The 23,169-nt window shown below is 36.1% G+C and overlaps 1 protein-coding gene across 7 annotated transcripts in view; it reads right to left on the bottom strand.

The window, feature by feature from the left end:
* ATP8A1 (ATPase phospholipid transporting 8A1) overlaps positions 1–23,169 on the bottom strand; it is a 233,177-nt gene that overhangs the window by 121,180 nt on the left and 88,828 nt on the right. For 6 of the 7 annotated variants that reach the window (XM_045056434.1, XM_045056433.1, XM_019829563.3 and 3 more), the window contains 5 exons: positions 20,464–20,508; positions 11,091–11,163; positions 8,892–8,997; positions 7,386–7,468; positions 2,673–2,722 (listed from right to left, as the gene is read on the bottom strand). In XM_045056434.1, coding sequence (XP_044912369.1) covers positions 2,673–2,722; positions 7,386–7,468; positions 8,892–8,997; positions 11,091–11,163; positions 20,464–20,508 — 357 coding nt within the window. The remainder of the gene's footprint in view (positions 1–2,672; positions 2,723–7,385; positions 7,469–8,891; positions 8,998–11,090; positions 11,164–20,463; positions 20,509–23,169) is intronic. The other variant, XM_019829564.3, reaches the window with a different exon arrangement.

Raw genomic sequence — 23,169 nt, 5'->3', positions numbered from 1 at the left:
TATATCCCCTGAATGCCCCCCCCCCCCCCGCCATCACTGCCACCTGACTTCTCTCCTGACCTTCCCACTGAGTGGCTAAATTCAGCATATACTTTCCACCTTCAGCTCACCTAACCTCACTGCAGTCTCTGACACAGAAGACCATGGTCACCTTGAAATCCACCTCTTCTCCTGGCTCTATGCAGTTATCCTCTCTTTATCCTTTACCTCTCTAACCACAAAGCAGTTTCTTTTGCAGATTCCTCTTCTTCTAATCAACCCTTAGAAGTTGGGGTTAGTCGTAGAGCAATCCTCAGCCTTTCTTATTTCTCTCATTCTGTATTTTATATCTAAGAGATCCAACTCATTTCTTTGGCTTTAATTATTTTAGAGAGAAAGAGAGAGAGAGAGAGAGAAAGCCCATTTACAGGCCAACAAGAACCAAATTTATATTTCAATCATAGGCTTCTCTTTTATGTTCCAGGCCCTCATATCCACGGCCTGTCCCACCACCTCCATCTGTATATCTCAGGGGCATCTCAAACGTAATGATTCAAACATCTCATCCCGCACATCTATTCCTATATCTGCCATCTGTATAAACGGCACCTCTACCTACTCAGCTGTTTATGCCAGAGGCTCTAACCCCTTCCTCCTTTCTTCTTCCACCTCCAATCCACCCCAAAGGCCCCCTGACATTCTTCCAGAAGGTATCTGGATTCTATCAACTTCACTTTCTTTGCACTACCATCATCCTAGTCTGAACCACTAATGTTTTTCCCAGAGCTCTTTTAATACCACCATAGCCACTTCTCTCACTTTTATCCTTACGCCTGCCCCATCGCTGCATCCTGATAGACCTTAAACCCCTGACCGTGCTTTATTTTTCTTCGTGATGCTTCCAGGTATGTGTTAATAAACAAACATACCCAAATGCTAATGATATACTATTTATAGTATCTTGTGGATATAATGCAAGTGGATTTAGCAAAAACAGCCACTTTGACATGAAAAAAAGAGGCCAGGAATACATTTTGGAAATATAGATAGATAGATAGATAGATAGATAGATAGATAGATAGATGCTCTATTATAGTTACTCATCCAACTTCTCATGCATTTTCCCTTGAGTCTTTCAGCACATACAAGTAAAGAGAGCAGTGTTTAAATAATACATTAGACAGACCCCATTATTTTTTATATTAAACACTGGCATGTGGTTACTCCCAACCAAGATAGCAACCAAAGCTGGCATAGAAAAGGAAATGACTTTTTTTCCCAGTAAGTTACAAGTGTTTCTATTTATTTATTTTAGTTTTTACTTAAATTCCAGTTAACATACAGTGTATTATTAGTTTCAAATGTAAAATTTAGTGACTCAGCACTTCCATTCAATACTCAGTGCTCATGACAAATGCATCCCTTAATCTCCACCACTTATTTCACCCATCCCCCACCACCCCTCCCCTCTGTAACTGTAATCAGTTTGTTCTTCTTAGTTGAGTCTGTTTCTTGGTTTTCATCTCTTTTTTCCTCTACGATTGTTTGCTTTGTTTCTTATACTGCACATGAGTGAAATCATATGGTATTTGTCTTTCTCTAACTTATTTCACTTAGCAAAATACTCTCTCGCTCCATCCACCTTGTTACAAATGGCAAGATTTTGTTCTTTTTTATGGTTGAGTAACATTCCATTGTGTATGTATATCACATCTTTACCCATTCATCAGTCAATGTACATTGGGTTCTTTCCATAATTTGGCTATTGTTGATAATGCTGCTATAAACATCAGGGTGCATGTATCCCTTTGAGTTGGTATTTCTGTATTCTTTGGGTAAATATCTAGTAGTGCTGGATTGTAGGGTAGTTCTATTTTTAACTTTTTGAGGAACCTCCATAATGTAGGAAATGCCTTTTCTAGTCAGTGAGTGTATAAGCTTGCCTTATGTAGGAGAAAGTTCAAGGATTTAGGTAAACTCTTATTTCCTTGAAGAGCAGTGTTACCTCCTGGCCGTGGCCTAGCCTTAAGTGCCCTGTTAATGGTGATGCAATCTTTAAAAACCATCCTGTTAACTGAGGCCTATTTGCCCTAAGAATGTAGGTTAGGAAACTGCATAGTCATGAAGAAATAAAAAAGCCAAAATCACGGAGATATCACTGATTATCATTAGAAGGCATCTATTATTTGACCTTAAGAAATAAAGTAGGATAATCTCTTTGATTTCTGCTTTTCCCTACTAGATGGTAACTGGTTTTATACCTAATGGAGGGATGGATATGGTTTCTGAAATCTCAAAGATAATTAGATACAATGAACACAGAATTAGACTGCTGGGTTCTTGACTCTGATTCATCTTCACTACACATAAATCCTAGTGCATCTAAGTATAATGTTTCCAGATCACCAGCCATGGGACTCTTGGTCCTATACTCCACAGTTGTGATGCAGACCAGCTATGTTCAAAAATATTTTTACACTGCCTCCAGGAGTCATGTCCTGCAATACTCTGAAGATGGGTGTTCATGACTTATTGGCAGCTATAACAATTATAAACTACACTGATGATTTTAGTATTTTGTCTAAATAAATTTAGCTAAATAAATAAAGCACACTCCTAGTTATTTAAAAGAGAAAAACAAAAACGTATAGAATTTCATCTCACAGATATAAATCACAGAGCAGCTGTTTTACCTGGTGAATTCCAGAACATTGAGCAATTCATATCTTTCTTCTTGCCCCAACTAGAAGAAAAGGAATACATGATTACATCAGGTTGGAAGTATCTTTGGCTTTTTGGAAATAAACCCTATGCATGAAGTTTTAATGTAAAAAATAGCATAAACAAAGCGTCCCTTCTGAATATATCCTCTTTAATTGAATTTATTAACTTTCAGGTTAAGATGGAAGACTGAACATATGCATTTAATTTCTGTCTATCCCAAAGTCTCACTAAAACTAGAGTAAACACTTAAAAAAAGGAAAAAAAGACCCAAAACAAACCTTACAATGGCAGGAAAGTCAGAAAGAGGACAACAGCACCAGAAATTTGCAAGCTAGAACACAGATCAATGAATGGTATCTTAGCAGATACAAGAAGGCTGAATGCTATAGTGGTCATGGGAAAGGCTGGCAGTCCACTTGATTTATACCACATAATCCTTAAATGGTTTAAGGATGTGAGAAAGCAGAGAGCTCTAGAATTCTGAGACAAAAGAGGGGCCTAAAATGGGAAGAACTGGGTAGGAGCCACTTGAAAAGCAGCTCTCAGCACTGGCCCATCCTTTTGTCTAGAAGCTGACTGGCACAGCTGAAGATACATTGTGCACTGCGATCATATTCATATTAAATGCTGGGTCCCAATACCCATAGCTACTCAGCCAGACCTTCCCAGGCAGAAATTGCAACATTACTCTCTGGGGAATTCAATAAGCCTGAGAGAAGCCTTACAGGTACAGACACTATGACTTCCCAAACAAATCCCCCCAGACCACCCTAGAGTAAAGCTCAGTGTTGACAAATACCCCTGTAGGCTCAGAACCGTCACATCAGCTTTCAAATTCCTCATTCTGAACCATAAGATTAACAGACATCTAAGGACACTAACATGGAACAGAGATATCAAAAACAAACAGATAAAAGCAATTTTGAGGAAAAAGAATTCAAAAACAGAATTTCAAGCTGACCTGCAGAGTTTCAGTGTTGGATTTCCTGATGGGCACAAGAGGCTCCTGAGCAGCCTGAATGTCTCTTCACTTAGTTTCAAAACTAGACTGAAGTGCTTTGTCACATGATTCATATGTGGCATTTTCTGTTCTATTACTGGAACTGGATAACTGTGCCTTTCTGGTGGCATAAAACTTTTTTTGCAGTGTTATATACCCTTGGAAATCCTGCTGCATTAGCCAGGACATGTTTTTTAAGGGGACCCATGAAGAAAATGTCTAAAACAATGAGACTGTTTGTAATAATTCTTATGTTTTTAGGATTCATATTTATACCCTGGCTACTGGTCTTTGGTAGTATAGGAGGAAACTGGCCTTATTATTCTGCATATTGCAATGTGTGTCAAAGACCTGGTAGAGTCTACCATACATTCCATATGAAGGGATACGGTAATTAAATGCCATTCTTTTCTCCTAAGTAGAAAATGAGAAAACTTAGGAAAAGAACATTTAGAAGTTGATTAGCTTTTGGTGAAGTACATTTTCTCCCAAAACTATAATCACTACAAAGCAACTGCGGTGACAGTTTGAGACCATTTTATATTCCGGAAAAATCTGTAGTTTAAATGCTTGTAAATGCTTTGTAATTAAATGCTTTGTTAAATGCTTGTAAAATTTTTTTAGATGAAAATTTCAAAAAACTGTCATTATTCCTCTGAGAGAAGTAATATATGTATTACATTCATGAAAGAAGAACAGGATACTATTAAAAAAGAAATATCGAGAGAACAAAAAAGCTTCTTGAAACCAAAAACATGATAGAAGAAATAAAAAAAAATGAGTAGAAGGCTGAGAAGATAAAGTTGATGAACAGTTTCAAAAAGTAGAGGAGGCAAAGACATGAAAAGCAGAAGACAAAAGTTAAAGATTACTTCAAGAATTCTAAAAAGAGAAAGTAGGTTGGGAAGAGGGAAGGAAAATGGAAAAATTTTCCAGAACTTAATTTTCCAAATGTAAAAAAAGGGTCCACCAGTGCTCAGGACAAAGGGTTAAAAATACTCCTGGTAGGGTACACTTTTATGAAATAGCCCAACTCTTGGAAGAGAGAAGTTCCTGGAATCTTCTAGAATGTGGGGGAGTGGGCAGGGGCAAGCCATAAAACCTGTGGAATCACAATGGCTTCTGATTTCTCAGTTAGGTGTACTGGAAACCAGAAATATAGTGGAGCAGTCAAAATTCCTAAGGAAAACAATTTCTATCCTGGAATTCTATATTTATTCAGACTATCTAAATAAATAAATTACTCCCTATGTATCTCTTCCAAAAAGTCACTAAAGAATGTATTCCACAAAAGTAAAAGAGTAAACCAAGAGCAAGGAAGACATAGGATTTAGGAAAAAAAAGATCTAACACAGAATAGAGGTAAAGAAAGTATCCAGGAAGGGGTGCCTGGGTGGCTCAGTCAGTTGAACATTCGACATTGGCCCAGGTCTCACGATCGTGGGTTCGAGCCCCGCGTCAGGCTCTGCACTGACAGCTTGGAGCCTGGAGCCTGTTTCAGATTCTGTGTCTCCCTCTGTCTCTGCCCCTCCCCCACTCATGCTCTGTCTCTCAAAAATAAAATAAAACATTAAAAAATTTTGAAAAAAAAAAAAGAAGAAAGAAAGTCCCCAGGAAGACAACAAACCAATTCCAGGATGACAACTGTGAACAGAATGGTGACCCATCAACTAGTGTATCTGAGATCCTGAGAGTCAGGAGCTGGACTTATGGAGGACTATCACTACTATGTCCTCTGCTTTGAGAATGACTTTTTAACCTGAAGAAACAAACAAGAAATGTATCCCATCAAAACAAGGAAGTTCACGAAGAAGACCTGAGATATAGGAAATAGTTCAAAATGGAAGAAAATCAAAAGAAATTCTACAAAACCCAAGTGTTGTAGAAGCAGGTCTTAGACGACACTGGCAGGGACCAAAAAGAATGATGAATTTCTAGAGGGATGGAGAGGTCTCAAGGTAAGAACTGCCAACTGACAGATTACATGGTGTGGCTGTACTGATGAGTGTACCAAGAAGGTATGGAAACAATCACTAATAGGTTAAATAAATAAGTAAATAAATAAGGCAATTGAAAAAAAGATAAGGGACTTATCTTTAGGAAATAAAGGAAAAATTATTTTCAGGAAATAATTTATAACAGGAAAAACAAAAAGAGAAAAAAATTCCTGAATACAATAATGTTCAACTATGAACACTGGTACAGGCATAATAACAAACATTAAATGATGATTTTTTAATGAGATGCAACTTACATACAATGAAGTATGCAGACTTTAAACGTATAGGTCAGTGAAAACTGTCATTTGACAATGGTACAGTTGTGGAACCACCCCAGTCGAGATAGAGAACATTCTCATCACCCCATAAACTGCTGTGCCCTCCTCCAGTCCATTTCCTCCCTGACTCTGAGGCAATCATGTTCTGAATTCTATCCCCACGATCACTTTTGCTGATCTTGAGCTGTATATATGTGTGTGTGTGTGTGTGTGTGTGTGTGTGTGTGTGTGTCTTTTTTTTTTTTTTTTTTAAATTTAGAGAGAGAGTGTGTGAGCAGGGGAGATGGGCAGAGGAAGAGGGAGAGAGAGAGAGAGAGAGAGAGAGAGAGAGAGAATCTTAAGCAGGTTCCACACTCAGTGCAGAGCCCGACATGGGGCTCAACCCCAGGACTCTGGGATCATGACCTGAGCTGAAATCAAGAGTTGGACACTCAACCAACTGAGCCACCCAGGTGCCCCTCAAGCTTCATATAAATGAAACTAGAGAGCATGTATGCCTTTGTGTCTAGCCTCTTCTGCTTCAACATAGTGTTTTTGAGATTTACCCATGTTGTTGATGAATCAATAATTCCTTCCTTTTTACTGTTTGGATATTCCATTGTATGTGTATGTCACAATTTGTTTACCCGTTCTCCTGTTGATGGACGTTTGGTTTGTTTCCACCGTTTGACTACTCTGAATAAAGCTGCCATGAACATTCCATTAGATGTCTGGGGACACATGCTTTCATTTCTCCTGGGTCATTATGAGTGATGAGTACCATTGCTGGGTCAGGTGCAGGTTTACCTGTGTTAGAAAACTCTAAGGGTTTTTCCAAAGGTCTTGTGCCGTTTAACATATCAACTAACATATGGATGCTCCACTTGCACCACATTCTCATTGACATATGGTGCTGCCAGTGTTTTTAATTTTAGCCTTTTTGGTGGGTATATAGCATCTCACTGTGATTTTAATTTGAATTTCACTGTTCACTAATGATTTTTTTTTTTTAATGTGCTCACTGGCCATTCATATATCTTCTTTTGTGAAATGTTTGTTCAAGTCTTTTGCCTATTTTAAAAATTGGGTCTGAATACCTGTTTAACTAAAAACTGTCATGTAACTACAGTAATATCAGGAAGGGATAGTGAATCAAGAGAGATAAATCCTCATTTAACCTAACAGAAGACAAAGTCAGTAGATAGGTTTAAAAGTGAAGAATCAAGACCTATATCATTAATCCCATACGCTTTTGAAAATATGAGATTTTTACATTCCTGAAGAAAGAGATATGGCTGCTTCTGGAGAAGGGGATTAGAGTAAGGAACGTCTATTTTATTATGATCCTTTGATATGATTTGATCTTTGAAGTTATGCATATGTCATTCCTTTGATGAAAAAGAGACTTAAAAATAAATAACTTACGGAATCTATAATCACTGAGTCAGGTGTTCTTCCAGTGAAAACAAAATTCAGTTGTTTGGCTGCTCTGACCAGTGCTCCCTCATCTGTTTTAGGAAAACAAATGAGAGCAAATACATGGTGAGATGAAAAATTATCCCCAGTACAAGAGAAATACATTATTGTAATATATTTTCTGTTTAATTAAAAAAATTTTTTTTTCAACGTTTATTTATTTTTGGGAGAGAGAGAGATAGAGCATGAACGGGGGAGGGGCAGACAGAGAGGGAGACACAGAATCGGAAACAGGCTCCAGGCTCCGAGCCATCAGCCCAGAGCCTGATGCGGGGCTCGAACTCACGGACCGTGAGATCGTGACCTGGCTGAAGTTGGACGCTTAACCAACTGCGCCACCCAGGCGCCCCATGTTTAATTTTAAAAGAATTAAAATTCTGTTTATTCTGGTCCCTGTTATTGAAATCCATTTCTTTTAAAATTATATGACAATGCCAAAGGAATGAGTAGAATCATCTTAAGGATCTGAGACATGTATAGAACCAGGAGACATATTTTACTGTTAGTCATACACAGCTAAGAAGGAAAATTTAAATGTACCTTTGGTTCCACATATTCTCTAGAAAACCTTTCTCAAAACAAATGCACAAAATTGTCTTGCATTTGTGCTTTTCTCCTAAAACACTGAATGTAAAAAAAAATACTAATTGAGGATTCAATTTAAATGGATATAAATGCACTGTCAACACTTCAAACTAATATAACATTGTGTGCCAACTCTAAAAAAAAGAGAAACTTGGACAAAGGAAAAAAAAGAAATGGATATAAATAAATTGATGTTTTATTTTATCATGTATTACTTTCATCACCATACTACATCAAAATGAGATGTAATTTTTTTATGCCTTTTAGGAATTTGGTACATTCTACAAGGTCATGGGTGCTGGTTTAGAATACAGCTAAAACACTTAAAATGAAGTTCTTTAAAATATATTCTTTCTTTCCTAAAGTCTTGCAATCATCAAACTGACTGCCTAATTACATTGAAAACAGGTTTAAAATTAAGCCGAAGTATTAAATATTGATAACCATGCTAATACATATTTTATTGAATCCCTTTCAAATGTGTGAATTTTCTTCATCCAAAGAAATACTCAAGCTCCTTGATTAACATTTCCAAAAGAGGAAAGCAAATTTGTTATTTCAAAGAAGGGAGAAATTACTATGTGTGAGTACTTTTTAGTACTTTGTACTTGTGTGAATTTTGTTATTCAAATTTCCACACAATTTATGTCATATACCAAAAGTTACATATATGAAGTTACATATTTTAACCTATATATTTAATTCTGAAAGCCAAGTTTTTCTAATTAGTAAACACATTTTTTTAAATAAAAAAAACCCCCATAACTTGGTTATTTCATTTTCAAATTAAACTGATTTTTTTTCTAGACAACCTGAAATTTCAGAACAATTTTCCACTGAAAAAATATATTATAATTCCTTCTTTTGTACCTGGAGATGCTGCTTGATAAATTATCTTATCGCCTTCTCGCTCTGGCACTGCTGTGTGACAAACAGCCATCATTGTAAGAAATTCACATATTATAGGTGCAGTTGGCTGTAAGAAATAAACACATAATTCAGCCTTTTTCACCTAAACATTTTGACACTAACGACAGCAATATTACTTCATGTCTATTAAGACTGTAGCTGTAAAGCATTGAAGGTGTGAGGGTATAGACAACTAAGAAGCCAACAGTTACTATGAATGTACTTTTAAAATCATTCCTTCCTACATGCTTTCATTAATTTTTCAAACAATTATATAAGACAACTGGGTGGTACCAAATAAAAACAGCACAGTGAAAAAGGTAGATATAGTCAAATCCTGCCCTTAGAAGACATGAGAGAAATTCTAAAATGCTCATTTACCTGGTTCTAAATCTTGATTAGATTAAGCTTTTGGCACCTGATCTTACTAGGGTTCCACCACTTTGTTGCAGTGATGATGGCAGGATACCTCTCTGTAAAGCTTTGCCCTCCCTCTCTCTACAAATTACAACCCTAATCTGAAACATGTTTTCCTAAATACAAAGATTTGGTTGAGCAATTACTATGTACAATGGATTCTTACAGCCTGAGGAAGACATAAAAGCGGATCCTTTCTGCAAGGAACTTAGAGCATATAGGAAAAAAGAAGTCAGATCTTTTATTTTTTTTAATTAAAGAAATTTTTTTAATGTTTTTATTTATTTTTGAGACAGAGAGAGACAGGTCATGAGCAGGGGAGAGGCAGAGAGAAAGGGAGACACAGAAGCAGGCTCCAGGCTCTGAGCTGTCAGCACAGAGCCTGATGTGGGGCTCGAACTCATGGACTGTGAGATCATGACCTGAACCGAAGTCAGACGCTTAACTGACTGAGCCACCCAGGCGCCCCAAGAAGTCAGATCTTTTAAATTAAACATCTTCCTGTTTGGCCCCCGATGAAAAGAAATATCAAATAAAAAATATTCTCCTATGGTCTTGGTCAAAAAACAAAACAAAACAAAACAAAACAAAACAAAAAACAACAAACTAAACGAAAGCACAACTGAAGTGATTGGAAGGGTAAATCATAACATTATTTGAAAAATCTGTTCTCAGGCTAGTACAGTAGACAAAACAGACATGGTCCCTGCTGCATGAAGCTTAACTTGTGGGAAAGAAAGAACACAGATAAATACACAAATATTTATTTATAGTGTGAAAGGACCATAAAGGAGAGAATGTGCAAATATCATGTAATGTGATTTGGGCCAGTCTGATGACGTTTGGGCTCATGAAAAACTGAGCAAAGAGTTTTGCATCAAGCAGGAATCAGACATGACTGAAAAGATCCTAAAGAAGGAAAGAATGAAGTGTGTTTGAAAAAATAGAAGCCAGTATGGGCTGGGGAAAAGAAAGAGCAGCTCAAGCGAGGTTGGTGATTTAGGTAGGGGCCGGACCGTGTACGGCTGTGAGTTAAGAAGCCAGAGAACGGTTTTGAACAGAGAAGTGATGGAAGCGACTTCCAGTTCTATCATTCCAGTTGCCATGCACAGCAAGAACTGGAGGGGAAAAAAAAATGGAAGCAAGGAGACTGGCTGGGGAATGCTGGGAGTCTGGACGAGGGTCGTGAAAGTGAGAAGGAAGGAAAGAAAACGAACAGGATATATTCTAGAAGTCAGTACTGATGAGGGCTGGGGTGATGAGTCAGTACTGATGAAGTTCTTGGGTGTCGACTTCAGGAAGCCGTATCATTTGATCTGACAGAATTTTTATAAGTGACAATAACTTCGTAAGTCAAGCAGTCACTCTGAGCAGCAGGTATCTGGACTTCTTACTGTACAGAGTTGGCACTGGCCTATTGTTTTGAGCAGGTAATTCATTTCTAGCATTTCTACAGATATTCTGAAATGGTGAATAGTGAGTTGTTTCATACAGAGTTCTATAATTATTTAATATAAGACATTTTGAAAAGACAGAATATTGATTAACAATACTATTAAAACTGAATTTCTAATAACCATGAATTTGTGTTGACCAGGTAAAAGGATTTAATAAGAATAGATTTTGGTAAGTATTAAAAATGATCCTGAAAAAAAAGAAATATATAAAGAGAGACGATAATCCAGAGAAATACTCATTAGCTTTCACTCATTAACAAAAAGATAATGGTTTTATGTTGCTTACATGATTATTTTGGAGGTTTTCCAACAATGATGAATCACTAAATGTTTTTTCGTCTCCAAACTGTGAGCTCTGCCTGAAGGGGAAAATAAACGGAGCAAAACTGGTTCATTGATACAAGTCATTGTTCTATTTGTGACTAACTTTTTAAATAAATCATTATGCAAACCCTTAATAGATTCAATATAGTCTGCATTTCCAGATATCAAAGATTTCATAATTGAATCATACAATATTTTCAACTATTCTAAAATGTAATGGACTTTTGCAGTATAATAAAAATAGTATTTTATAGTTCATTTTTCTGGAGTGAAATTATACTGTGGCCACATGAAGTTTAAGAACTTTTTAAAAAAGTAATAAAACTTTTAAAATACCTGGAATTTAATTTCTTCTACTCCCGTTAATTTTTTCCAGGTTTTAGAGTTTGAGAATCAAGTTCTTATAAAAAACAATATTGATTCTTTTACTTTAGCCAATGAGAAATCTTTATTTGTAGTGACTAACATTATAGAATTATCATATGGAATATAAAAATATAAGCAATAAGCTTTTTATATATCTTATCAACATCTGTCACTAACAGATATCTGGTATATTTATGTATGTATCACTTGTTCTGTGTCTATATAAGAAGAACAAATCATAAAAATATATGGGATTTTTTTGCGGTGTGGCTATCTTTGGATGAGCAAGCACTTATGTACTACATATGAAATAAATGGAATCAAAATTGCATCTGTAATCTTATTATTAATCTCATGGCCATGTGGTTTAATATCAAGATGTTGAGATTAAAAGAACAAGCAGCATTTAAGTGGGAATGTCAAACCTAAAGGGTGTATTTTGCAATGGTTCAGTGAAAATATATACATCTAACCTTTTGTGCATAAAAAAAAATTCTGGAATTCACCAAGGAAAAATATGTATCCAGTAATAAATAGCTATAACCCAGAAAGCTCTTAATCACAATTTTTACAGGTTACAGAATATTATCAATGCCAATATGCCAAATAGCAAGAGTTTCATATTTTAAATCCAGCAGTTTGAAAGGAAGGAGAAACTGAAGAAAAAAAGAATTTGAAATAATGAAACATACACAGTATCAATGAAATATATTTTTCCCATAAACCAAAGGAGGAAGTTAGAACGTTTATAATAAAATACAGCTCCATTTACATGTAGTAGTTTGATCCATTAATTATGAAAATTATAATATAGTACATCTTCATTAGCATGTAGTAGTTTAGAATTCTCAAAACATCCCTAGGAGACAGAATAAACACATTACTACTTTTCCTCTAGTTTTAAAGATAGAGGGAAAAATCCAGTAACTTTTAAATGATTTATCAATGGGAACATAAAAAATTGACATAAGTTTTCCTCCAAATACTACCATTTCTTAAAAAGAGCTTATTTCTGAGGCTCCATAAAGTCTCCCTATTATTAAAATGTATTCATTAATGGTTGTTAGTTATACATTCCTACTTATTTGTTAGATAAATTGAAATGTCAAGGAATAATCATAGTAACATCTTGCAGGCAGAGGCCTATCTTCTTTCCAAAGGATTCCAGACTAAAAGCTTTCACAAATCTGAAGATATGTCTTGTTAATCTCAACAGAAACCCTTTAATCTCATAAATCACAGTTACCATAATTGATACAACTTTCAAATGTATTTATAACAAATAACTCTAGATGTGCAATTGAAATCTTTACACGCACACATCCTACCCTCCATTTACCAATGAAGCTTCTTCTACCATGAATAATGCTAAATAAGAACTCTTCAACCAGGAAGTGGCTTCTTTTCTAAGATTATAAAAACCACAAATAAGTCATCTGCTAATCCACATAGCCTGGGTTGGATAACTCAGGCATGGAGCTCTCACTACTCCTCTCTGAAATCTTACAAAACATTCACTTTTAGTAAAAGCAAACATAAAATTAGAAGGCTCATGTCATTTCAAAATAAGAACCAACTGCCTTAAAAGTAAAAGTGAGAATTTAAACTCAGTTGACAAAACTGTATGAATCAGCAAACCGCTCACAAATACAAATGTCAAGTCAACATTTTGTTAGATTTTTCCACAGAAATTTTCAAGTGGCATGAGGCACACAGGGAGACAAATTATGGTGTTTTGCAAGAAGGAATAAGATAGGGAGTGTAACATTAAGGTAAGGAGAATAAGAAGCAGGTGGCCCACAATGCCACATAAATGGTAGCTTCCTGCAGGCTTCTTTAAAAACTAGGATACATTGTAAATAACTATTCCCTGAGTATACAAAAATGAAGATCCCCCAGAGCAATAAAAATTAACAGAAAATTTAGAATGTATATGGCTTCAGTCAGTACTACTTATTTTCATATATGACATTATGGACTATGACATTTTTTTAAAATTCAACACTCATTACAATGTTTTCTAAGGTCATTAGAAATAAAGGAAAAAAACAGGTGAAGCCATACTTTTCACCTTAAACCAAATAAACCCCAGATGGATGAACAATTTAATAAAGATACTAAAGATAGGGGAAAATTTTTAAAATAACTTAGGAGTGGGAAATGCCTACGTATCACATGCGTCATTCACAAAACAAGTAGATAAATCTGACTGCATAAAATTAAATGTTTCTGCAGAGCAAAAACTACTGCAAGCAAAAATCAAAAGCCAAGTGAAAAACTGGGAAAAACTGTTTCCAACTCCTATAATGAAGGTCAGTTTCTGTAAAATAGAAAGAACTCCCAGAAACCAATATGACAGATCAACAATATGGCAGAACAATGAGCAGATGAGGGAATACGAGCGCTTTAAATACAAGCTCCGGTTTACCTGAAAATGAGAGAAATGAAATTTAAATTTATCAATTTGGCAGAAACAAAGTTTGACAATTCTGTGCTGTTGTGATTATGGAAAAAGATAAATCATACCATTGGTGAGAATGAAAATTGACATAACTTCTCAAAAGGACAATTGGGTAATTTCTACCAAAATTAAAATGCATGTATCCTTTGATCCAGTAATTTCAGTTCTAGGAATTTACACTAGCTATCTACCTAGTGCAAAATGTACGTACAAATTCATTCTTCGCAGCACATTTTTTTTAATAGCAAAAGATTAGAAATAACTCAAGTACTAAGAAAGATGTTGCTTTAAAGAATTGTGGTACATCCACATAACGAATACTATACAAAAACCAGGAAGCTCTTCATTTGATCTTGGACCAACCAAAAAGATGCACTGTCAAAAGAAAAGCTGGTACAAAACAGGGAGCATAGTATGCTTTGCTTTCTGTAAATAAATGAGGAAAAAAATCCGTGCATGTATATATGTAGAACAGATCTGGAAGGATACACCTGAAACTGATTACACTGCCTGCCTCCAGGAGGGGAAATGAAGGGCTCAAAGAGAGAGAAAGGAGGAAAATCTTCCCCTCCTTATACCATTTGAATTTGCAACATGTCATTGCATTATGAACTTTAAAAAATAAAATTTAAATTAAAAATTAAAAACAAGAATAAAATCCACATCAGCCACAGCCTACACTAAATGTATACATTATGCACATATATATAATACACATGTGCACACACAGGAAGACAAAGGTAGTGTGACTATAAAGCACCAGTTTTTGAAAGGATCTGTGCCTCTGGCTTTTAAGTTTCTTTATTTTATTATATATAGAGAGATTGTGTGCATGGGCAGGGGAGAAGGGGCAGAGGGAGAGAGAGAGAATCTTAAGCAGGCTCCATGCTGAATGTGGAGTCTGATGTAGGGCTCGATCCTATTATCCTGGGATTATGACTCGAGCTAAAATCAAGAGTCAGAAGCTCAAGGGACTGAGCCACCTAGACTTCTGTACCTCCTACTTTTAAATGATGCTATCAGTTGCAAACTAAAATCGCTTAAAAGGAGATTTAATTTTTAGAAAGGACTTTGTTATTGGGACCTCATGAAGATAAAAACCTTCTGCACTGCAAAGGAAACAATCAACAAAACTAAAAGGCAACCAACGGAATGGGAAAAGATATTTGCAAATGACATAGCAAGCAAAGGTCTAGTATCCAAAATCTATAAGGAACTCACCAAACTCCACACCTGAAAAACAAATAATCCAGTGAAGAAATGGGCAGAAAACATGAATAGACACTTCTCTAAAGAAGACATCCAGATGGCCAACAGGCACATGAAAAGATACTCAACATCACTCCTCATCAGGGAAATACAAATCAAAACCGCACCCAGATACCACCTCACTCCAGTCAGAGTGGCTAAAATGAACAAATCAGGAGACTATAGATGCTGGAGAGGATGTGGAGAAACGGGAACCCTCTTGCACTGTTGATGGGAATGCAAACTGGTGCAGCCACTCTGGAAAACAGTGTGGAGGTTCCTCAAAAAATTAAAAATAGATCTACCCTATGACCCAGCAACAGCACTGCTAGGAATTTACCCAAGGGATACAGGAGTGCTGATGCATAGGGGCACTTGTACCCTAATGTTTATAGCAGCAATTTCAACAATAGCCAAATTATGGAAAGAGCCTAAATGTCCATCAACTGATGAATGGATAAAGAAATTGTGGTTTAAAATTATGGAAAGAGCCTAAATGTCCATCAACTGATGAATGGATAAAGAAATTGTGGTTTATATACACAATGGAATATTATGTGGCAATGAGAAAAAATGAAATATGGCCTTTTGTAGCAACGTGGATGGAACTGGAGAGTGTGATGCTAAGTGAAATAAGCCATACAGAGAAAGACAGATACCATATGGTTTCACTCTTATGTGGATCCTGAGAAACTTAACAGGAACCCATGGGGGAGGGGAAGGAAAAAAAAAGAGGTTAGAGTGGGAGAGAGCCAAAGCATAAGAGACTCTTAAAAACTGAGAACAAACTGAGGGTTGATGGGGGGTGGGAGGGAGGAGAGGGTGGGTGATGGGTATTGTGGAGGGCACCTTTTGGGATGAGCACTGGGTGTTGTATGGAAACCAATTTGTCAATAAATTTCATATATACATAAAAAAAAAGAAATTGTGGTTTATATACACAATGGAATACTACTTGGCAATGAGAAAGAATGAAATATGGCCTTTTGTAGCAACGTGGATGGAATTGCAGAGTGTTATGCTAAGTGAAATAAGTCATACAGAGAATGACAGATACCATATGTTTTCACTCTTATGTGGATCCTGAGAAACTTAACAGAAGACCATGGGGAAGGGGAAGGAAAAAAAAAGTTAGGGAGGGAGGGAGCCAAACCATAAGAGACTCTTAAAAACTGAGAATAAACTGAGGGTTGATGGGGGTCGGAGGGAGGGGAAAGTGGGTGATGGGCATTAAGGAGGGTACCTGTTGGGATGAGCACTGGGTGTTGTATGGAAACCAATTTGACAATAAATTTCATACTTAAAAAAAAAAGGACTTTGTTATTCAGAGTCGTGTCCAGCCAAGTCCAAGAATATGAATAAGTGATAGAATTCGATAATATATTTGTTGGACATTGGTTTTAACCAAAGTAGTAAGACCTACTTTTCCATATGGCTCAAAATGTTTTTGAAGGCAATTACAAAGGAGGAGTTCCAAAAACATTCTGTGAAACGGCTGCATCATTGGAATAAATAAATTACCTGTCAACGTAACTACTTTCAAGACTAACACTAATTTGGATGTGTTAGATCTCATTATTATACAGTCATACCGGGAAGAATGTTTTCATGAATCTAGCTGCTGCAGCAGAAAAAATAAATGCCACTCATTCCATACATAATTATATATCAGAAGAAAATGAGAAAATAAGACCAGAAAATAGTACTATCTACTGATATTATGATAATACTAATAACCACAGTGAAATGACTAAGCACAAAATACAATAAGGGAATCCTTCTAGAGAATCATCTTCATTAGCATTAACTTAAAAATATACCAGAATAGTGTGGGATCTATATTAAATAGTTAAGGAAAACAAATATGTTATCTGGGATTTGGTTCAAAATAATGGTGAGGGAAAGTAAAGATGAAATTGGTCTTGAGTACGTTATTATTGAAGTAAGTGAATGCGTAACCTGTCTACATTTTTACGTTTGAAATTTTCCACAGTGAACATTAGGAAAAGAAAAAAATGGCTATGGAAATATACAGTTTTGAAAAATAATCATATCTTAGGGCTACATGAATAGAATAAGCAGAACTTTTTTTCCATTGGTAGATTTTTAATAGAAAAGAATTACTCTCTAAGGTTATATGTTAGCTTACGATACTTGGCAGTAACAACAAAAAAAAACCATACCAACTTTGCAGTAGCTACTGGCTGGGAAATGATCTTATCTCTGTAAACTATTTACACTAATATATTTAAGTGAGTGAAGCTACACCTGTCATCCATTATCTTTAATGTCAAGGGAATGTGTTTGAAGATACTCTCAAGAGAGTATTATAGGTTTGCCTTCAAATTCCATTAAATGTACAATCATCTACATACATTTAAGTGTTAAATATTATGTGTTTTTTAAACTTGACATTTTGTGGTGAATATGGTTCAAGGAGGGCAGTAAAATATATACAGGCTACAGGTTTTATATATGGAATTCAATGAACTTCACATTGAAATGTGAAGCTGTTGACAGACAGGAATGAACTTTGATTTTGGGTTTATATACTCATCTACACTCTCTAGCTTATCCTTGAAGACCAGCATCATGAAGATGTGGTCAGATGCCTGGAGCATAAGATTCAACCAGGATTACACTTTTTTTTTTCTTTTTCAGGATCACACTTTTGATCTTGGTATTATTGGCAACATAAAATCAAGTGGATGAGGTTGGGGAGATTCCACACTTATGAATGTGCAAAATTTTGCTCCCTGTGCTAACTTTTCACAAAACAGTTAAATTGTACCTGCTCTTGCCACCTTAACAAGAAAGAAAAAAAAAAGCCTGAAATGGTAAGAATATTTTGTGCTCTAAAAGTGTATGTTTTTAAAATTCTTTAAGTTCTATAGGACATAACGTGACCAGCACCTATTGTCTAACCAGGCTGGGTGAGGTTTTAACTGTGGCTTCCACATTTCCTGGTTGTGTACTTTGGGGCAAGTTACTTTGCCTAAATTTCACCAATTCTAATACGGTCACATCAGTCACAACTCTTCAAATGTGTCATCAGGATTGAATGAGAGACATCAGAGCTAACAGTCTCTGTGAGTATACTATGTCCAGACTCTATCCTAAGCACTTTAAAAACAGAACTCACTCAATATTCACAACCTCCCTATGATGTTCAAATTCTGCCAGATGAGGACAGGCATGCAGAGAGATTAGGTGACTTTTTCAAGGGCACTGGTAGGATCAGGATGTGAACTTGGGTGGTCAGGATCCAACGTCTGCATCCTTGACCACTGCAGAAAGCCGGGACAGAACAGAGACTCAAGTACCATCTATTCTTTCATCTTTGCAGGTCTACAGGTAACTACCTGATAGATGGGGAATCTAAGCATATATTTAAAATAAAGCTCACCTTATTATCAAGGTGATAAATGCCTTCCCTATGGTTATTTTTTTAAAATACTAATATTTAAGTGTAATCATACAATTTATGCAAAATCTGGCATTTCTTAGAGTTATCTAGTTTAGAGTATCAAATATCACATTTTCCAAAAGGGTGTTTTACAAAAAGAAGTTAACTAGATAATATGCCATCCTCTCTTTCCAATAGCGATAAAAGTAATAAAAAAACTTCTATTGAAAGTAGGATATTTTAAATGACCTGAGTAAATAAACAACAATTTTTAACATTTCCATTCAATCTTAATGAAAACATGGTAATGGTAATTTCCTTCTCTTAAGAATAAATGAGCTTTCTGGGGTGCTTGGGTGGCTCAGTTGGTTAAACGTCCGACTTTGGCTTAGGTCAGATCTCATGGTTCGTGAGTTCAAGCCCCACGTCAGGCTCTGTGCCAACAGCTCAGAGCCTGGATCCTGCTTTGAATTCTGTGTCTCTCTCTCTCTCTCTCTCTCTCTCTCTCTCTCTCTCTCTCTCTCTCTGCCTCTATCCTGCTCATGATCTGTCTCTGTCTGTCAGAAATAAACATTAAAAAAAAAAGAAGAAATGAGCTTTCTTAGAAAAATGTGTATAGATTCTACACTAGTGAACAGTATTAATAGAATTATATTAATGTTACAGAAAAACAACAAATAAAAAGATAGTCAAAATTTTACTACATTCTCGAAGGATTCAACAAAAGGGAATATCTACAGCATTAAAGTTGAATTATCTACCAAAAGTAATAAGCCTTGGAATATTTTTAAAAATGGTGAAAATTATTCAGTTGTGTGTAGGTGTTGAAATTGGAAGACGCTCCAAGCAATGAGCTTAGATGTGATGACTCATCAGTTATCACATGAACCAAACAGCTGTCTCTATCAGTATTATAGGTATGAGGTTTACTGCAAATTGTTACCAAATCTCCACTTTATTGCAATAAAATTCAAGTTGAAAAAGATTAAATAATGTTATTGGACTTCCATGCATATTGGAAATGTGGCTAAATCATAAAACACACGTATAACCTGAAAATAAAAATATAACCACTTATAAAACCACAATGTTTTCTATAGTTACCAGCACTAAAAGAACCTGTTTTCTGAAGTTTCATTGGCCACTAAATCATGATGAATTATAGAAATGGCAAAATAAACTTATACTGTTCTAAATGAAAATGTAAATCCATGTGGGGGGGGGGTGGTTTAAGGGAACACAAAAATCCAGAAATTAAAACTATAAAATGCCATCTTTAATTAATTCTAAAATTAATTAGATTCCAGTTAACTTTAGTCCTTGGTAGCATTAGTCTTCCAACCTTTGTTCCAGACATTTAATTTTAAAAATATTCCTTTTCTAGCCCATATTCATTTAGATTTAGCAAACGAATGAAAAGATGTGAAGAGCATTTCCACTTCTTAGGTAGGTTTCAATAGCATCTTTTTTGTGGCTCTGTAGAGTACGTAAATAGCAGCAGAAGGTGGCAGTGCTGCGCTAAAAAACATCAAACTTCTTGAGTTCCAACTGAAATCAGCTAGTTTACAGCCCAGGGACCCAAAGTTGATCATTACAGACTTTATTACAGATACATAATGCAGAACTCTAGCAGGCCTAACCATTAAATTAAATGTTTGTAACATGACTAAAGGTTATGCAATAGGGAGTCAAGGATATTCGATGGATTTTAAGAAATACATACTTCACAGCATTGTTACCCTATTTTATCGATAATGCTTTTCCCCCCTGAAAGTAGTGAAATATGTTTATCAAAACAACAAAATGCAAATCTCTTAAAGGAATCAATGAGACAGAAAGGTCCATGCAGCTTACCATTCATCAGGAGAGCAGCCATAATCCTCAGGTTCAGGGACATGGCTTCAGAAAGCAAGAGGAGGGGCAGAAAGAGAGGAAAAAATAATCACAGAAAGGCTCAAAACATAAAAGCATGAATAAAGGAAGTACTGAAAGATGGATCTTGAAAAAGTTAAGAAAATGAACTTTTAGTTGATTTTGAAAGAATGGCAGTTAGCATAGAATTAGAACATGATGATTTATGGTAACTAAGCAGGTTTACAAAATTTTTCTATAACAGGAAAGCCAAATTGCCTCTTGACCATGGAATTTACTCATTTTATTCACAGAATATTCAAAAATAAATATTTCAACCTAGAGGTTTAAATACATGCTAAAACCAATGGAAAATTAATTACATGTTGTATAATCAGAATAAAGTATTTTAATTAAACAAACATGCTAATACCTAGGAACAAACGATCATATTGATAAAATTTCCCAGGTACATTTGAGAAGTAAATTTAACCACCATGAAGTAATGTGTCTTCAAACAGGTATAATATTACAGTAAAATATTACATTTCTATAATCAAATGGAACTGCATTTTAAAAGATGAACTGATAGAATTTGTCACTGAAACCATAATTCACTCATTAAGCCATTTGTTATCTCAAACAGAACACACATTCATCAATAAGTTTAATTTCATCTGTTAGCTCATTTGAGAACCAGGAAAAGTCTGACTGATGTATTGCTTTTGCTTCAACCAGCCAGTCATGTATTTAGTCAGAAGTGGTTCATTTACTACATGACAGAGCAGATTTTCTTTCCTCTCTTCACGGATTAAATTTTTATTTTCATTGTTTAAATTTTTTCAGCTTTATGGAGATATAATCGATGTATAACACTGTACAAGTTTAAGGTATACAACATGATTACTTGATACACTTACATACTGCAAAATGATTACCACCACAGTGTTAGCTAACACCTCCGTCACATGGGTACCATTTCTTCTTTTGTGGTAGGAAAAGGTAAGATCTATTCTCTCAGCAGCTAGAACAGATTTTCTCATCTCTCATTTCTTTAACGATATATGACCACTCCATATTTTTTCTTTAAATTAAATTTGTTAGGTAGGGTTTAAAAAAAATACAGAGTTGAGTACAAATGTAAACTCACTGTTTTTGACAAATGTAACATTTCACTGAAAACTTGTGGTGTCCTTTCACTCCCTCAGTGTCCATCCCACTCTCTTTACCTTTCCACCCAACTGGCTATGACATATGTGGGTTCATCATTCCAAGGCACCTCTTCCACCTCCAAAGCATTAAACCTCCTCCAGAGCAGTATGCAAGGCATAGTCATAAAAGGCAGTCCCCTCTACTCTCTATTCTCTATTCTCTCTATTCTCTCTCTATTCTCTCTCTCTATTCTCCTCTGGTTTACCAAAGGACTTTTGTTGATGCTTGAGAGGAAGGGCTAACCAAGCCTCTTGTGGGCTGGACTCCCAGAAACACTCTGTGGAAACTGGCTGAAGCCCAGCGCTTAAGGCAATCACTTCTCATCAACCTAAAAGCTTGGACTCTAGCCCTCCACACTATACCAGAGGAGGGCCAGTGATACCCAAGCAAAAACACCGTGCCAAGGCTCTGCCAAGTTGCACTGGTGTTGGACAGCAGTGGCCGATCTCACATCAGGAGACAGGCCGTTGCTTTTCAAGTCATACAGGTTAAACGATGCAAAGCTGAAGGCTCAGGGTCCCTCTCCCCGGTTCTGGTCCAGCCCTGGCTGAGGCTGAGCTGAGCACTATTCATATGAGATGAGCAGTAGGAGAACCACACACCTACTACTGAAACTGTCTGCATGAGTGTGCCCACGGCTGCTGCTCCAGCAGCTCGGGGGTGCATGTGCTATCTGGTCATTTGCTGGTGTGTGCATGTCAACACTGCTGTATCTGCCTGGTAAGCTCTTCACTTAACCAAACCCATTCTTAGATCCCAGCTCAAGTATCACTTTTTCAGAGAGCAGTCCCTGACCTGCCTGATTTGATCAAATCCCCATCACAGACTCAAATGGACCTCTGTACTGTGTTTTATTTTTGTTTGATGACTTAATTCACATCCATTAACCCCTAATTAGATCATAAACTAATTAGATTAAAAGCTGTTACATCCCCATCATCTAACAAAACGTCACATACAGAGAAGGAGATAAAAATATTTGTTCAGGTATGTAAATAAGCAAACAAATGGTGTTTACCCAGCTCTTACCATGGTGGGCGGTAAGATAAATTTGTTGGTTATAATCTAGACCTTGGGGGGAAGTTTTATGACAATTGTGATATTTCTTGTGGTGAATCTCTTCTCAGTGTACTGATCCTTTCAGTAAACATATTGCTAAACAAAATACCATCATGTTAAGCTATTCACATATTGTATTAATATACAAAGATTGCTTTTTAAAAAATATTTTTAATGTTTATTTTTGAGAGAGAGACAGGGACAGCATGAGCGGTGGGGGAGGGGGGGCAAAGAGAGAGGAGGACAGAGGATCTGACAGCAGAAAGCCCGATGTGGGGCCTGAACTCATGAACAATGAGATCATGACCTGAGCTGAAGTGAGACACTTAACTGACTGAGCCACCCAGGCGTCCCTCCATAAAGATTGCTTTTTAGAAAATTCATTATTTACTTAAAGGGAAAATGTCAATGAAATGTTTTTAACACTGATTAAATGGC

This window comes from Felis catus, chromosome B1, assembly GCF_018350175.1.
Source record: "Felis catus isolate Fca126 chromosome B1, F.catus_Fca126_mat1.0, whole genome shotgun sequence".
NCBI classification, from domain to species: domain Eukaryota; kingdom Metazoa; phylum Chordata; class Mammalia; order Carnivora; family Felidae; genus Felis; species Felis catus.
The sequence above is the reverse complement of the archived record's forward strand: the minus strand, read 5'-3'. Positions and strand labels throughout refer to the sequence as shown.